Raw genomic sequence first — 12,638 nt, 5'->3', positions numbered from 1 at the left:
AATAATAAAATATATTTTGTTAATTAAGATTAAATAGTAAAAATAATTAACGTTAACATATACGTGAACAAGTGGTCAAATGGGAATGTGTGTAATAATCGAGCGTATGTCTTCGATCTGTCGTGACGTCATCTTGGAATAGTCTATTGAAACATAAGCAGATAACAGAAGCGAAATAATGGCAACGTCGGTACGGTTCGGGCGGTATAGCCTCTCGTTATTAAATATTCGATTTTCGTTAGTTTTAAACTCCGAAAATGTACAAATCTAATTTAAGTGCAAAAAACGTGATCTAGTTGAACGGTGGACCTTTGAGTGAATCTAATGGCTTCTGGCAAATCACTCCAGATACTGTAAGCTATGCGTTTCATATAAGGTAAGTACAACGCGCTTTTACATTAACTACCTGTACTCCTATTCACATGAACCAAACATATCACAAATTGATAGAAAGTCGATACTTTTATTTGGTTATCATTACCATGTACATATAGGATCCGCAAATAGAACCTATAAAAGAGATCACAATATATTGCAAAACTCTGATAAGGACCGATCAATTAACAACATTTAAAACTCAACAATAATATATAATTGCGCTAGTCGTGCACTGAGCGCGTGTGACTCTTTAGAGCCCAATCGTCCCGGAACATTTTCTTGCACACCGGACATTCGGCGACTTTGTCTTCTTCGATATTGTGCTTCGAGCGTCTGTGCGCCCGCAAGGATACGTTCTGCCGAAATCCTTGGCCACATACTTCGCATACGTATGGTGTTTCATTCGTGTGTTGTCTGAAAGGGAATAAAACCCGCAAGTTTTGACTAACCCAGACTAAATCAGTTGAAGATTCGATACCTTTCATGGGTGCGCATTGAGAACCGGCTAGAGAAGCCCTTTTTGCAGTACTGGCAGATGTGGTTTCGCTCTTTTAAGTGTCTGCTCCGGATGTGGTTGTTCAGCTCGTAGTTGGTGAAGAACCGCTTGCCGCATGAGTCGCAAGTAAAGCTACGCTCTCCTAAAACCAGCCAGTTTAAACAGCGCTAAAAATGCGTTGGAGCTGCGCCCTTACCAGTATGCTCTTTTTTAATGTGCATCTTGTAAGCGTATAGTTTTTTGAAGATTCTGCCGCAGTAGTCACACTTTAGCCGCTTTTGCGAATGGGTGTAGTACATGTGGCCCCTCAGACTCTCCGGATTTTTCGCCGTGATGCCACACAGGTGGCAAACAGCCGGATGTGCTGCGTGGTTATTGACGTGCTTGCTCAGATTGTACCTGGCACATAATGGAGTTTGTTGTAGAGGCGCAAACTTCGAATTTATTTTACTTACACTGTGATCAAAGTGTTACAGATCGGGCACGGCTTTTTTATGTGACCTGCAAGTGTATTTTACAACTCAATCACTAAGCAAGTGGGGCGCTGATTTACCCACCTTTAAGATGCGTATTTAGTGAGCGTCTCGTCCCAAAAGTCTTGTTACAATGATCGCAGTTTAGGGAATCGCTCTTCAGAAATCGGGACACATCCCGCCTGTTGTGCCGCGTACGTGCTGTGGTGGGATGCACTGCCGCCAGATGCGTTTCATATAAAGTTAAGTATCTGAAAGGATACATTGTGCACCTTCCAAAGGTGGTTTTGAAGTGAAATACCTAAAGGAATGCCCACAAATCCCACAATTGTGCACCCGGTTGACCAGGTCCGGGTGTTTGACCTGAATGTGGTCCCGATACGCCTCGATATTGGGCAGCGATAACCTGCAGGAGTCACAGGGTTGCTCATCATTGAAATGACTGTTCGTGTGCTTCTGCAAAGCGGCGTCGTCTTCACACTTTACATTGCAAATGTAGCAGTTGGACTCCGTCTCAATCACTTCGCCTTCTGTTCTAATATAAATTAGCTCGCTGAAATTCGTGTCCTCCTCTTCAAGCATCTTGCTGGCATTTAGTGGACTGCCTGCTAATGAATTTAATTCAGCTGCTTTCGCACTATGAATATCAACCAACCTTCAGTGGACTCTGTCTCGACTTTAATGAAATTCAGATGCGAGTCATTCATCGTGTCCTCCTCTAGGTCCAGGCTACTGTGAAGCCCCGTCGTCCTAAATCGTCTGTCAGCTTCGATAAAGCGCTGCTGAATGCTGTAGGCAGACTTCAAGTTCAACCAGCACTTCACACATGAGTCTGTCGGACACTCCTCCTCATTCACCTGCAACTCAAACAGGTCCTTGGATGACAACCTGCTGGTTCTGGTGGGAATAAGGGGCTCATTCCCAACCTACAGTGATTCCTGTCAGAGCCAAGAGCATCTCTTTGCCATCGTCTTTCAGCAGCGAGTAGTAGATGGCGGACGTAGATAAACATAGTCGGCAGAATGATCGGTTTGCGTTCAGCTCCATGGAATAATCAACAGGATTCTTGCAAGTACTTTGTTGATGTTGATGTTTCAAGCACACATAACCTGTACACAGATCACCGAGGTTACTCTGTGAACCTGTTTTGCTGAATGATAGCACATTTGACAACTCCTTTACCTTGCATCGAGAGGGAAAGTATGCCCAGACGCATGGGAGAAACAGAGACAGTTGGTCCGTACTGGGTTTGGCAACGGTGCCTTAATAACCATAGATGAAGACAAGTAACCCTTAAATGTCCTTGACAGAGTTGCCACAATTTAGCATTAGTTAAACAAATTGTTATTTAAAAGTATTTAAGCGTAAAAACATATTGACACAATTTAAGAATGGCTCATTTAAGCAGGATTTTGGGAGGTTTAATTGTGGTGAGCGGAAAACCGAGGCTAATATTATGCGAGGGCGTTAAAACTGCCATTGAGCGAAGCTTGTCTTCAAGGGGCCCAAGGTAATTCTCATTTATCTTTATCTGCTGATACACTTAGTTTTATTGCATAATCACTCACGTAATTTTGGGGGTTGCCCCTTAACGCTGCCAAGACTCTTGGGGGGCCCTCCTATATCAGTTTGATCACAGGTGACTGAGATCAGAGTCGCGTTCTTAATCAATGTCATGCTGTAGCTTATAAAATTCCATTTATTCCAAATAAAGTAGATCTATTGGGTATTTTTTTAAGAGAGTATGACGTGGTGGTGGTTGGGGGTGGTATTGTGGGCGCTGCCTCAGCGCGCGAACTGAAACTGCGCCACCCCAAGCTGAAAATGGCCATTCTGGAGAAGGAGCACGAAATGGCGATGCATCAAACGGGGCATAACAGCGGCGTAATTCATGCCGGCATTTACTACAAACCAGGTAGTTGAGTGCAAACCCTGCGGGAAAAATAGGCCGGGATTAAAGCGCGGGATTTACTAGGATCGCTTAAAGCGAAGCTATGTGTTGAGGGAATGCACCTGATGTATCAATACTGCGACGAAAAGAAAATTCCCTACAAAAAGGTGGGCAAGCTTATTGTGGCCAGCGATGAGGTGGAAGTGGGTCGTCTGGCCGAGCTGCACAATAGAGGTAATCGAAATGTGAGTGGCGGACAAGATGTTTTAACCCTCAATACCGCAGCCATTCAGAATAAGGTGCCCGACATCAAAATGCTCAAGGGCGTAGAGGAAATTCAGAATATTGAACCGTATTGCGTGGGCCTGGAGGCGCTCTGGTCGCCCCATACTGGCATCATCGACTACGGCCTGGTCACCAAACAATACGGGGTTGATTTCAAGGAAAAAGGCGGAGAAATCTATCTGAACTTCGAGGTAAGTTGTATCACCACCACCGAAATTAGGCCATCCTTTGCGAAATTTTCGAATTCGGGGCTTTCGGTATCAGTTTCCTTGAGGTTTAGGAAGTCGTTATTTCTGTGCTGTTGAAAACCCCCCAAATTGCCTGCAGGTGAACGGATTCGGACAGTCGAGCGATAAAAACTACCCAGTTCTAATCAGGGCTAAGGATGGGCAAAGCGTAAAGAGTAAATACGTGCTCACTTGCGGTGGATTGCAATCGGATAAACTAGCAGAACTGTCAGGTATCCGGGTGGCTCCTCTAAGGGGCCGCACAGACTTCGGGTTTTTACACGGTTTTGAATAAACGGGTCAAAACCGCTAGTGCGTGCGGGCATCTAAAACTAAATTCGAAATTATTAGCTGTAAAAAAGAATTGAAAATTGATTCGAGTTTCGATCGGCCCCTAGAATCGTCATGGCAGACAAAATAGTTTACTGAGTATTTGGCCTGGCTGCTATGAAACATCATAATTAAAAGCCTATAATTTTTTCGTTTTTTACTCATTTAATTTACCTTGGAAGAAAAACTGTTTGAAAAATCAACTCAAAAACTGCTTTAAAATTTTCACATTCCCCTTGAAGTGTTATCTTGCGAACCTCCTTTCTTGTTTTATTGAGCAAACCTTTGCGTCCAAAATAGCCCGGAAAGAGAAACCTGTAGGGTTCGCATCTGGAGAACTCGCCCTCCATGGTGTGGAAGAAATGAAGCTTGGAACGTTGTTTTTACACCGTACAGTTTTAGCTATTCATTCAAAACCGCGTAAAACCCGAAGTCTGTGGGACCCTAAAGAGCTTTCGATTAATTGCGAAGTTTCAGGCTGCCCAAGAGCGCCGAGAATTATTCCCTTCCGTGGCGAATACCTGCTTTTGAACTCGAAGAAGGCCAGCATGATCAAGGGCAACATCTACCCAGTGCCCGATCCCAGGTTTCCGTTCTTGGGCGTGCATTTCACCCCAAGAATGGACGGGAGCGTCTGGTTGGGGCCCAACGCCGTGCTGGCCTTCAAACGAGAAGGCTACAGGTGAGAAAGGACGCATTGAAGCCTTGAAATTTCTACCCGCTTGGTTTGAAGATGGAGCGACATCAGCCTCTCGGACTTAGTCGACGCGCTGCTTTATCCAGGCTTCCTCAAGCTGGCCGTAAAGTTCATGCTGGCCGGCTCTCAGGAAGTGATTAAATCCGCCATTCCAGCCCTGCAGGTCCGCAGCTTGCAAAAGTTTGTGCCGTCCATCACGGCGGCCGATGTGGAACGCGGTCCTGCGGGAGTTCGGGCGCAGGCTTTGGACATGTCAGGTACTTAAAAGGCTCTGCCAGCGCCCGGTCGCTCACTTTGCGTTTCAGGCAGCCTGATTGAGGATTTTGTGTTCGACATGTACAAGGGGCAGGACGGGGCTGCTATTGGAAGCAGGGTGCTGCACTGTAGGAACGCCCCTAGTCCAGGCGCCACCAGCTCGCTTGCTATAGCTAGAATGATGGCTGATAAGCTGGAAGACCAGTTTCAGCTGTAAATTCGTCTAGCTGGCTTTATTAACGTGTCGCCCGCGACTCAAATTAAGAAAACTCATTCACACACATAAAATATCAAACTCCGGAAATCGAAGTCCAAAAGTCGGTGAAAGTGTTTGGTTTAAATGGTGTGCAAGCAAAGTTCCCTTATCAGTTTGTATAGGGGTTTTGCCTGTTGTCCGATGCATTTCAAATGTATTTGTTTGTCGATTTGGATTTAAGCCAAAGAATAGAGCATTTATAAATGTATAGGTTTCAATAAAACAATCAAAATGTTACAGGTTAATTAAACCAAAGCCAGCTACTAAAAAAATTATTTACTATGTATATGTATATATATACATAAATCAGTTAATTACACAACAACGTACGAATAGGTCATTTTTAAATCAGGCACAAAATGCAGGGCGTTTGCAGGTCGGGTAATTCACTGCAAGCACTCGGCATTGAAATTTGCTAAAATACTGCACCGAAATGCGCTCCCAAAGGTATATTTGCTAGACTGGGTGAGGATAGGAGCGCAGCTCGTTGCTCAATTGAAAAATTGATCGCCTAGCTAATGAGGTTTATATACAACGGCAGCTCTGGTTAAGGACACATATTTACACATTTATTTACACTTTGCCTGGTTTATTTTAGTATTTGCACCAAGACAAATGAAACCTAACTAGCCACCCTGTATAGAGAATGTGTCTCATCTAGGAACCATTAGTTGTAAACAGGGAAGTAATGAAAATCGAGTATATTTGCAGAGTGCTCTGAACGCAGCACTATTGATTGGTTCATAGTTGCGGCTCATTCTGTATAATACAGCGTTTAAAAGGTACTAACTGCACTTCTTCAGACTTGCTGATTAACTGGGGCCCCAGCAGGTGATGAGTCGGCAAACGACGGCAAAACTACAACGGAAACAATTGGCGATGAAAAACAGATTTTAACTTTGGGGCACCCGTTTCCTACATGCGAACAAAAATAAATAGTCCTATACTACAAAATATACACGCGTACATACGAGACGACTTGTCAACCGATCACAGCATGCCCTCGCACCTAAAAGGTCGCATTTGGCACAGCTAATAAGAAACCGTGTGTCCAAGAAACATAAAAACTTCAATACAAAATACTTGAGATCATGTGGTTGCCTAACTAAACCCGATTTAAACAAGCCGGTTCGTTCCTCCTGCTTAGGCACATTGGCGGCGTTTCATCAAAATTGGTGCAAGTGTTGCCATAAATTCCATGAAACAAACCTGTTCATCAAGCCAGTCTTGTCTTAAATCCTGCCTGGAGTTCAGTTGCGAAGCGTCACCGAGACTAGAAGCGCATTTTCACTGAGAGTCCGACCCGAACACCCCAGCGTTCCCTAAGACTAGTCACCTCCGCCACTCGACTTCCTCAGCTTATCGAAGACGCCCTCCAGGCCGTTCTGAGACACTAGCCGCTGCTGGTAATGCTGAACCGCTTCTAGCTCAGATTGCGTCTTATCTGCACACGAGAAACCCTGTTCAGTGCCTCAGACTTCTTAACAAGTACAACTAGCTACTGGTCAATTATTGTCAAATTCGATGTGGTTTAACTGACTTGGATTTGGGGCCATTTTGTGCGTAGTGGCGGTCCGCTGAAGGCTTCTACCGGAGATGACCGCTTGATTCGGCATTACGTTCGCTTGCCTGGGAGTGCCCTGTAAAAATAAACATGCACAACACTATGCCCCGACTTGGTGCCCAATTGCGCTTACTTGTAACTGAGAAATTAGCTGGGAGTGATTAGCAGTCAGTTGCAAGGTTTGGGCTCCCGAAGTTATCCGCCTATTCTTCATGGGGCCTGAGGTAACTAAATGAGCTGAAATAGTACACAGTCGCATTATAAAACAACCAGTGGGCTTTATAGACACTGAACCAAGAGGAATTTTTTGGGTTGTTTAGATGCAACACTCTGAATGCGTTTGAAAACATTAGACAATTTATACCTAAAGTAGAAGAACCAGCCGATGTATTGCCTGCATTCATCACCATCCCTTGAATGGGTTGCCCAGACGAGCCCTGCGCAGCTAGGGGCTGCTGCGTCTGAGTGCCTGGCATGGTCATGACGATACCTTGGGGCGCCGTGGCCCCCGATATCTGGCTGCCCACATTCACTGCCAGCGAGATGGGTTGCGCAAAGTTGGGCAACTGAAACTGAACAATTTCTCATCAGCATTTGCCCAGCAGATGCACTGGTAGCAGTACCTGGACATTGTGCAGACCGGGAATGCTCTGCAGCTGCGACAAGTTCAAGCTTTGCACGTTCACGGTGCTCGAACTCTGGGCGGTTGGACTAGATAGTGACGAAATCACCTGCAAACAATGAACGAATGAGCAAGACTACGGCGTTCAAACGGCCGCTAACTTACGCTGTTCGCTTTGGAGGTTTGCAGGACGAACTGCTGCGTGGTTCCTTGGGGCGTTTTACCGGACTGTCCATAACCAGCGGGATTAGGAGCGAACTTTTCCAGCAGCAGGGAATTGGCGTGATTGGGGCTGGCAATCTCCGGCCGGTCAGCAGCAGGGGTGCCCACCAAAAGAGCGCCCAGAGCTGACTCGCTGCTGCCTTCTGGGTGCGCATACGACCCGCTGTTGCGCTGATTCTGCCCCTAGAACCGCAATCACAGGTTTAAACGCCCGATTTCTAGTCGATAATCAAACCTGTTGATTCTGCTGCTGGTGCTTAGCTGGCACGGTGGTGAAACTGAAACTGCCGCCCGCATTGCTCATTGAGGTAAGAGTGACTGTTTGATTTTGCTGGCGCGAATTTAGTGTCCCCAAGTTCATCCGAGTGGCATTGCTGATGCTGGACAGAGTAACTGTTTGGGGCGCGCTCAACCTGCTACGATTGTTCAAGGAAACCAGATTCTGGCTCACCACCTGCAATAGGTCAAGTTATTTAGAGAATCACGCCAAACCGTTAGATAATGCATACCCTCGTGTCATCCGCTGTTACACTGTTCAGCGTAGCCCGCCTGGTCAGTAGCCGCTGCTGAGCCAATCCAGCGCTATGGACCGCACTAGCAACGGCAGCACTTGCGTTGCTGTTGACGTTGCTCACTGGAGAACTATGCAAGAGATTGATCATATTCGGATGCGCTAGCTGTTTCTGCTGGGCAGCGGCGGCCGCCTGGCGATTGGCTTTTTCTAAAATAAACCCACTAGTTCAGTCGAAACGTGGCTGCATCACAAAAGTGGCCCTACCAGCTGCATCAAATGGCTGTGCCGACAGCTCCAGCTTGGTGGCCAAATCGTTAATCTCCTGCTCTTCTCTGGTCATTGGGATGGATTTCTGTGTGTGCGACCGCGACGCATACAAATCGGATTGCTGGAGAAGAGTTCAAATGTAATTAACGCTGATGTCCCATTCGGGTGGTAGACTTGCCTCAAAATCTCCCGAGTAGATGCCGCTGGCCAGCTCGTTAAGGTTAATTTCCTTCTGGGAAGACAGGGCGTGAATGGCGCGATTTAAGCGAGCTATGTGCTCCTTGAGATTAGACAGTCTTTGGCGAGTCAAATGTGAGGCATTGGGCGGCAGAATTACCTCCTCAGGGTCGTGAAGATGATACTTGCTTTGAACACGCACGTTGTTCTTTCGGCCGGAATCAGTGAAGAGTTCAGTGAATTGGAACACGTACCGATGCGCCATAGCGCGAGTACCTGAAGAAATGCGGACTTTAGCCTGAGATTGTATGGCGTATTTGTTGCTCGACTAAACGAATCCTTGACATGACTAAAATAGCGAAATGCATTGGAAATTACTCACCTAATCGAAATCTAGATATAAGGCCGGCTCGTTGACCCAAGTTGAAATCTCTGTCCAAATAGACTTCGCCGAAAAAGTCCATGTTGGAGGGCCGATAGAGAATCGACAGAGTGGTGTGGTAGAGCCGCGGCTTCTCCTCCTAAGAACACATCTTACGTACAAAAAGGCTACTAAGCCATGAGGCAACGCTCACCGGAATATCAGTCTCTAATACATGATCCTCGATTCGGTATAGAGTGCAGTCACTCGTAACTTCAGGACGATCTAACGCTTTGAACTTATTCATCACGATGGGTTTGCTCGGGGGAGCCAGCGCCAGCTCCTCGAATTTGGGGGCCGGAATCACAGTCTTAGTTTCTTCAGATTGGGCAGCCTGCGCAACCCTCGCAATTAATTAAACAACAAGAACATGCACTGTCAAACCCCACCTTATTACTCTTCGTTGCAGACATTCGAGCCTTCTTTGCCCTGCAGAACTCTAGCAGCTGCAGGCCGGGTATGGGCTCGTCGCATTTCCGCTTTCTGTTAGCAGCTACTTTCACCGATTTGGTAGCCATCCTAACAAAAGGCCCAGCATGCCACAAGCGCGTCCGGTTGTTGATCGCGGTCACTCGATCTTCCAGGTCGGGATCGGGGTCCAGGCACAGATCGGGCGTTTGTGCCATCACGATTTGGCTCTCCAGCACGTCGCGATCCTCTGCCGTAAACTCCGGCCGGTCCCTCGTCAACGTGTTTATGTCCGCCAGAACGGTCTGGAAGAACACCCACGTAAAACGCGGTCTGGATTTAGTGGGAGTGCTTTCCCTACCTGTTGTGTGGGCCGCAGCAGCACGTGATGGACGTAGCAACTCCCACTCGGGAAGGTGAGGCAATGGTTTCGAACTTCCAGGATAACACAGCCATTGTAGAAGAGGAAATCGTACTTTTCCAGCGCCTCCAGCAGCAAAGGGGGTATCTGCTCGTTGTGTATATGCCTACAAGAGATTGATAAACTCATAAGCAAGAAGAAAATGTTGTGCTTAGGCTGTATTGTGTATTCATCAATTCAAGCTCGCCCTTACAGGATTTTTGGCCCTAGGGATTACTTGAAATTTTCATGTACTTTATTAAGCCAAACTTAAACACCCTGAATTCGTTGGCGTTTCTCCAATATATTTTAGCAGCACTCAGATTATTTTTCCGCTCTGGAAACTGGTCCACCCTTATATAGGCTAAGCAAAAAATTCGAGCCTGCAGCATTTTCCACCTCGCCAACACAAAAAAAATTCGTCATCGCATTTCCCTGGCGAAATTTACCGTAAAACTGCCGTCTCCTCGTAGCTTCGTAATTTGGTCTCGATGATTTCCTCCTTGAAACGCATGGTTTTGCGGTCGTGCATTCGAAACCCCAACGAGTAACCTTTGTTGGCTGCGTAAAGATTCAGAATGACGGTATTCAGCTGCTCCTTCTTCACCAGTTTGTCCAGGATCAGAGGCCGGTACTGAATCTCCTGGAAAGGAAGGAAAAACTACAGTTGCACTCTCTTCTCTTGCAAGCAAAACCAGCCCTACCTGATCCTCCTCGTCGCAACTACTGTCTGACTCTTCCTCATCCCGAAGCTTCTGAAGCTCCTTGAATATGTCCAAGTGAGCCTGTTTGGGCTCGGAGTCCGATGGTGCCTGGCTCTCTTCTCTACTACTCGTACAACTACTGCTGCTACTACTTGCAGCTTGAAGGAACTTCAGCCTTGTCACTGCACGCTAAAACTTGGACTTAAACTCCGGCCAAACAAGTTCCGCCAATAAGAACTTACTTCGGCCTCATTGCATGCTTCCTCCATGCTTTGCACTTTCAATCAGTGTCTGTTTTCAGGGACCCACATCTTCTAGCTGAGTGTTAGAGCAAATTCTATCTCTTCCAGACCATGACTCTAAAACCGAAACCCTCCATATCACAATAACTAGAGCTGCATAAAAATATACACATAGAGTCAAAGCGTCAAGCCTGGACTCTGGTCAAACGAAAGTTAAAGGTTTGAGAAGGGTAAAGTCCAGATAATTTAAGGGGCTTCAAAGGAAAACGGGCCTAGATCGAGAATTTCCACTCGCTCTGACAATTGGCACAAAATGACAACACAGGGAAAGTGGAGATTGTTGACCATTTTGTAGGTCACTAACCATTAATACGTGAATCAGCGACAAACAGTCACGTCGTGTGACACGTGTTGGAGGTCCTCTATACGGAGGGCAAGCCTTAAAGCGTCCATTTGGGCCCCCGTTCCGGACACATCACAGATTTCAGTCTACGGTCACCTAACCTCAAACGTCGCAAACCGTTCGGCCTCCGGAGCTGGAATGAAATAAATCCGGACCGCCGTCGTGCCAGAGAAGCCCCAATTGCCACCACGTTCACACAGATTATTTAAAAGGGGGCATTGCTTCTATAAAAAAATCTATTTAAACCTATTTACAAACACAGTTCTGCGGTCCATACGGGACATCTGACACCTGTCATCCGGCTCAACCAATCGGCGATTGCGAAGAACTCAACTCTAAATAGCGCGCACTTTCAAACATTCGAGCTCAGTGCGGGTTTTTGTACATGTTTGCCTTAAGAACACCTTCAAGAGCCTGAGTATCGAATCTAATGGTTCTACCGGGAGGAAACGAGTGTTAGGCCAAACCCAGCAGCTTCAGTGTTTCGCTTTAACATCAAGAGGTTTTCCATGGAAATCGAGCAAAAAATTATTTCAAGTTGACTTGACAAACTGAAGCTGAAGTCATAGCAAATAGTTTCACTATGATTGCGAGCAAGTTGCAGCTGATCTGGAGATTGAAAGCAGCGGCAAAAAGGTGGTCGGTACAGCAAAGGTATCCCAACCAACGCCAACCCCGCTCAAATACACTGCAATGGGAACAAAACGTGTTTCGACAGGAAAAGTTCAACCAACTGCGACCTGGCAATCATAGGCGGAGGAATAATTGGCACTGCTATTGGCAGGCAGCTGAAGCTGGACCTCAACCACTTGAACATCCAGGTGCTGGAAAAAGGTGGGTGCTTGGGCGGCCACCAGAGCAGCCACAACAGCGGGGTGATGCATTGCGGCATCTACTACCCACCGGGCAGCCTTAAGGCACGTCTTTGCGTGCAGGGGATTGACTTGCTGCAGCGCTACTGCAGCCTGAAGGGCATCAGCTACAACAAATGCGGGAAGCTGATCGTAGCCTCGGACTGTAACGAAGCTGAGCTGCTGAACTGTCTGTTAGAGCGCGCTAGGGACAACCAAGTCAGCTACCAGCTTAAGGTCTGGGAGAAGCTAAAGGCGGATGTTGCAGGTAGAGGATGTGGAGCTGTTGGACTCCCTAGGGGCCATTCAGGGCAAATCTACAGGCTGTAGGGGGGTGAGGGCGCTGTGGTGCGCCAGAACCGCCAATGTGAGCTTCAGGAACGTTACCCAGGCCTTTGGCACGGACTTTCAGGAGGCAGGCGGGATCATTCATCTGAATACTGAAGTAAGTTTCTATGTAAAATACATGTTCATCTACCCAGATAGCACAAAATATTACATACATATTTAGGAAATATTTCAGATCAAAAGCAAGTATTTCTTAAATATTATTTT

General features: G+C 46.7%; 4 protein-coding genes across 5 annotated transcripts in view; 2 read left to right on the top strand and 2 right to left on the bottom strand.

The window, feature by feature from the left end:
* Positions 1-443: 443 nt before the first annotated feature.
* LOC109532974 (zinc finger protein 287) lies at positions 444-2,496 on the bottom strand. Of its 2 annotated transcripts, none has more exons than XM_019898138.2 (8): positions 2,278-2,496; positions 2,003-2,204; positions 1,649-1,955; positions 1,432-1,598; positions 1,330-1,375; positions 1,071-1,273; positions 857-1,016; positions 444-792 (listed from the first exon to the last, which is right to left on the bottom strand). In XM_019898138.2, exons 1-8 carry the CDS (start codon positions 2,392-2,394, stop codon positions 600-602), a joined length of 1,395 nt encoding a protein of 464 aa, XP_019753697.2. In that variant the 5' UTR covers positions 2,395-2,496; the 3' UTR covers positions 444-599. The 2 variants fall into 2 exon arrangements, with proteins under 2 accessions (XP_019753697.2, XP_019753698.2); XM_019898139.2 differs by having other exon boundaries at positions 1,649-1,952.
* Positions 2,497-2,548: 52 nt separating this feature from the next.
* On the top strand, positions 2,549-5,525 carry LOC109532975 (L-2-hydroxyglutarate dehydrogenase, mitochondrial). The gene is made up of 8 exons (XM_048670411.1): positions 2,549-2,857; positions 3,087-3,262; positions 3,323-3,472; positions 3,524-3,714; positions 3,851-3,983; positions 4,558-4,762; positions 4,814-5,034; positions 5,083-5,525. The coding sequence occupies exons 1-8, from the start codon at positions 2,739-2,741 to the stop codon at positions 5,247-5,249; spliced, it is 1,362 nt and encodes a 453-aa protein (XP_048526368.1). The 5' UTR covers positions 2,549-2,738; the 3' UTR covers positions 5,250-5,525.
* A 24-nt stretch (positions 5,526-5,549) lies between these two features.
* Positions 5,550-11,535, bottom strand: LOC109532972 (transcription factor SPT20 homolog). The gene is made up of 18 exons (XM_019898136.2): positions 11,194-11,535; positions 10,830-10,946; positions 10,588-10,776; positions 10,333-10,526; positions 9,845-10,010; positions 9,465-9,788; positions 9,230-9,409; positions 9,037-9,175; positions 8,656-8,930; positions 8,475-8,598; positions 8,206-8,417; positions 7,932-8,150; positions 7,640-7,879; positions 7,476-7,583; positions 7,217-7,424; positions 6,986-7,089; positions 6,829-6,928; positions 5,550-6,732 (listed from the first exon to the last, which is right to left on the bottom strand). The coding sequence occupies exons 2-18, from the start codon at positions 10,854-10,856 to the stop codon at positions 6,617-6,619; spliced, it is 2,925 nt and encodes a 974-aa protein (XP_019753695.2). The 5' UTR covers positions 10,857-10,946; positions 11,194-11,535; the 3' UTR covers positions 5,550-6,616.
* Positions 11,536-11,660: 125 nt separating this feature from the next.
* LOC109532977 (L-2-hydroxyglutarate dehydrogenase, mitochondrial) overlaps positions 11,661-12,638 on the top strand; it is a 3,732-nt gene continuing 2,754 nt past the window's right edge. Inside the window, exons 1-3 of the mRNA XM_048670416.1 lie at positions 11,661-11,886; positions 11,951-12,302; positions 12,352-12,528. Of these exons, the coding sequence (XP_048526373.1) occupies positions 11,816-11,886; positions 11,951-12,302; positions 12,352-12,528 (600 nt within the window). The 5' untranslated portion in view covers positions 11,661-11,815. The remainder of the gene's footprint in view (positions 11,887-11,950; positions 12,303-12,351; positions 12,529-12,638) is intronic.

Source organism: Dendroctonus ponderosae, unplaced genomic scaffold (genome assembly GCF_020466585.1).
Source record: "Dendroctonus ponderosae isolate FM_Combo_2020 unplaced genomic scaffold, Dpon_F_20191213v2 Dpon_F_20191213_1, whole genome shotgun sequence".
Taxonomy (NCBI): Eukaryota; Metazoa; Arthropoda; class Insecta; order Coleoptera; family Curculionidae; genus Dendroctonus; species Dendroctonus ponderosae.
The sequence above is the reverse complement of the archived record's forward strand: the minus strand, read 5'-3'. Positions and strand labels throughout refer to the sequence as shown.

Coding starts and splice junctions, on each gene's coding strand:
- LOC109532974 (XM_019898138.2), bottom strand. CDS start 2,394: ATGGAGCTGAACGCAAACCGATCATTCTGCCGACTATGTTTATCTACG. Junction 1,956..2,002: donor CGAGACAGAGTCCACTGAAG/GTTGGTTGATAT, acceptor TAAATTCATTAG/CAGGCAGTCCACTAAATGCC. Junction 1,376..1,431: donor ACTAAATACGCATCTTAAAG/GTGGGTAAATCA, acceptor ATACACTTGCAG/GTCACATAAAAAAGCCGTGC.
- LOC109532975 (XM_048670411.1), top strand. CDS start 2,739: ATGGCTCATTTAAGCAGGATTTTGGGAGGTTTAATTGTGGTGAGCGGA. Junction 3,473..3,523: donor GGCCGAGCTGCACAATAGAG/GTAATCGAAATG, acceptor TCAATACCGCAG/CCATTCAGAATAAGGTGCCC. Junction 5,035..5,082: donor GCAGGCTTTGGACATGTCAG/GTACTTAAAAGG, acceptor TTTGCGTTTCAG/GCAGCCTGATTGAGGATTTT.
- LOC109532972 (XM_019898136.2), bottom strand. CDS start 10,856: ATGGAGGAAGCATGCAATGAGGCCGAA. Junction 8,931..9,036: donor TATATCTAGATTTCGATTAG/GTGAGTAATTTC, acceptor GCATTTCTTCAG/GTACTCGCGCTATGGCGCAT. Junction 8,151..8,205: donor TAACAGCGGATGACACGAGG/GTATGCATTATC, acceptor GACCTATTGCAG/GTGGTGAGCCAGAATCTGGT.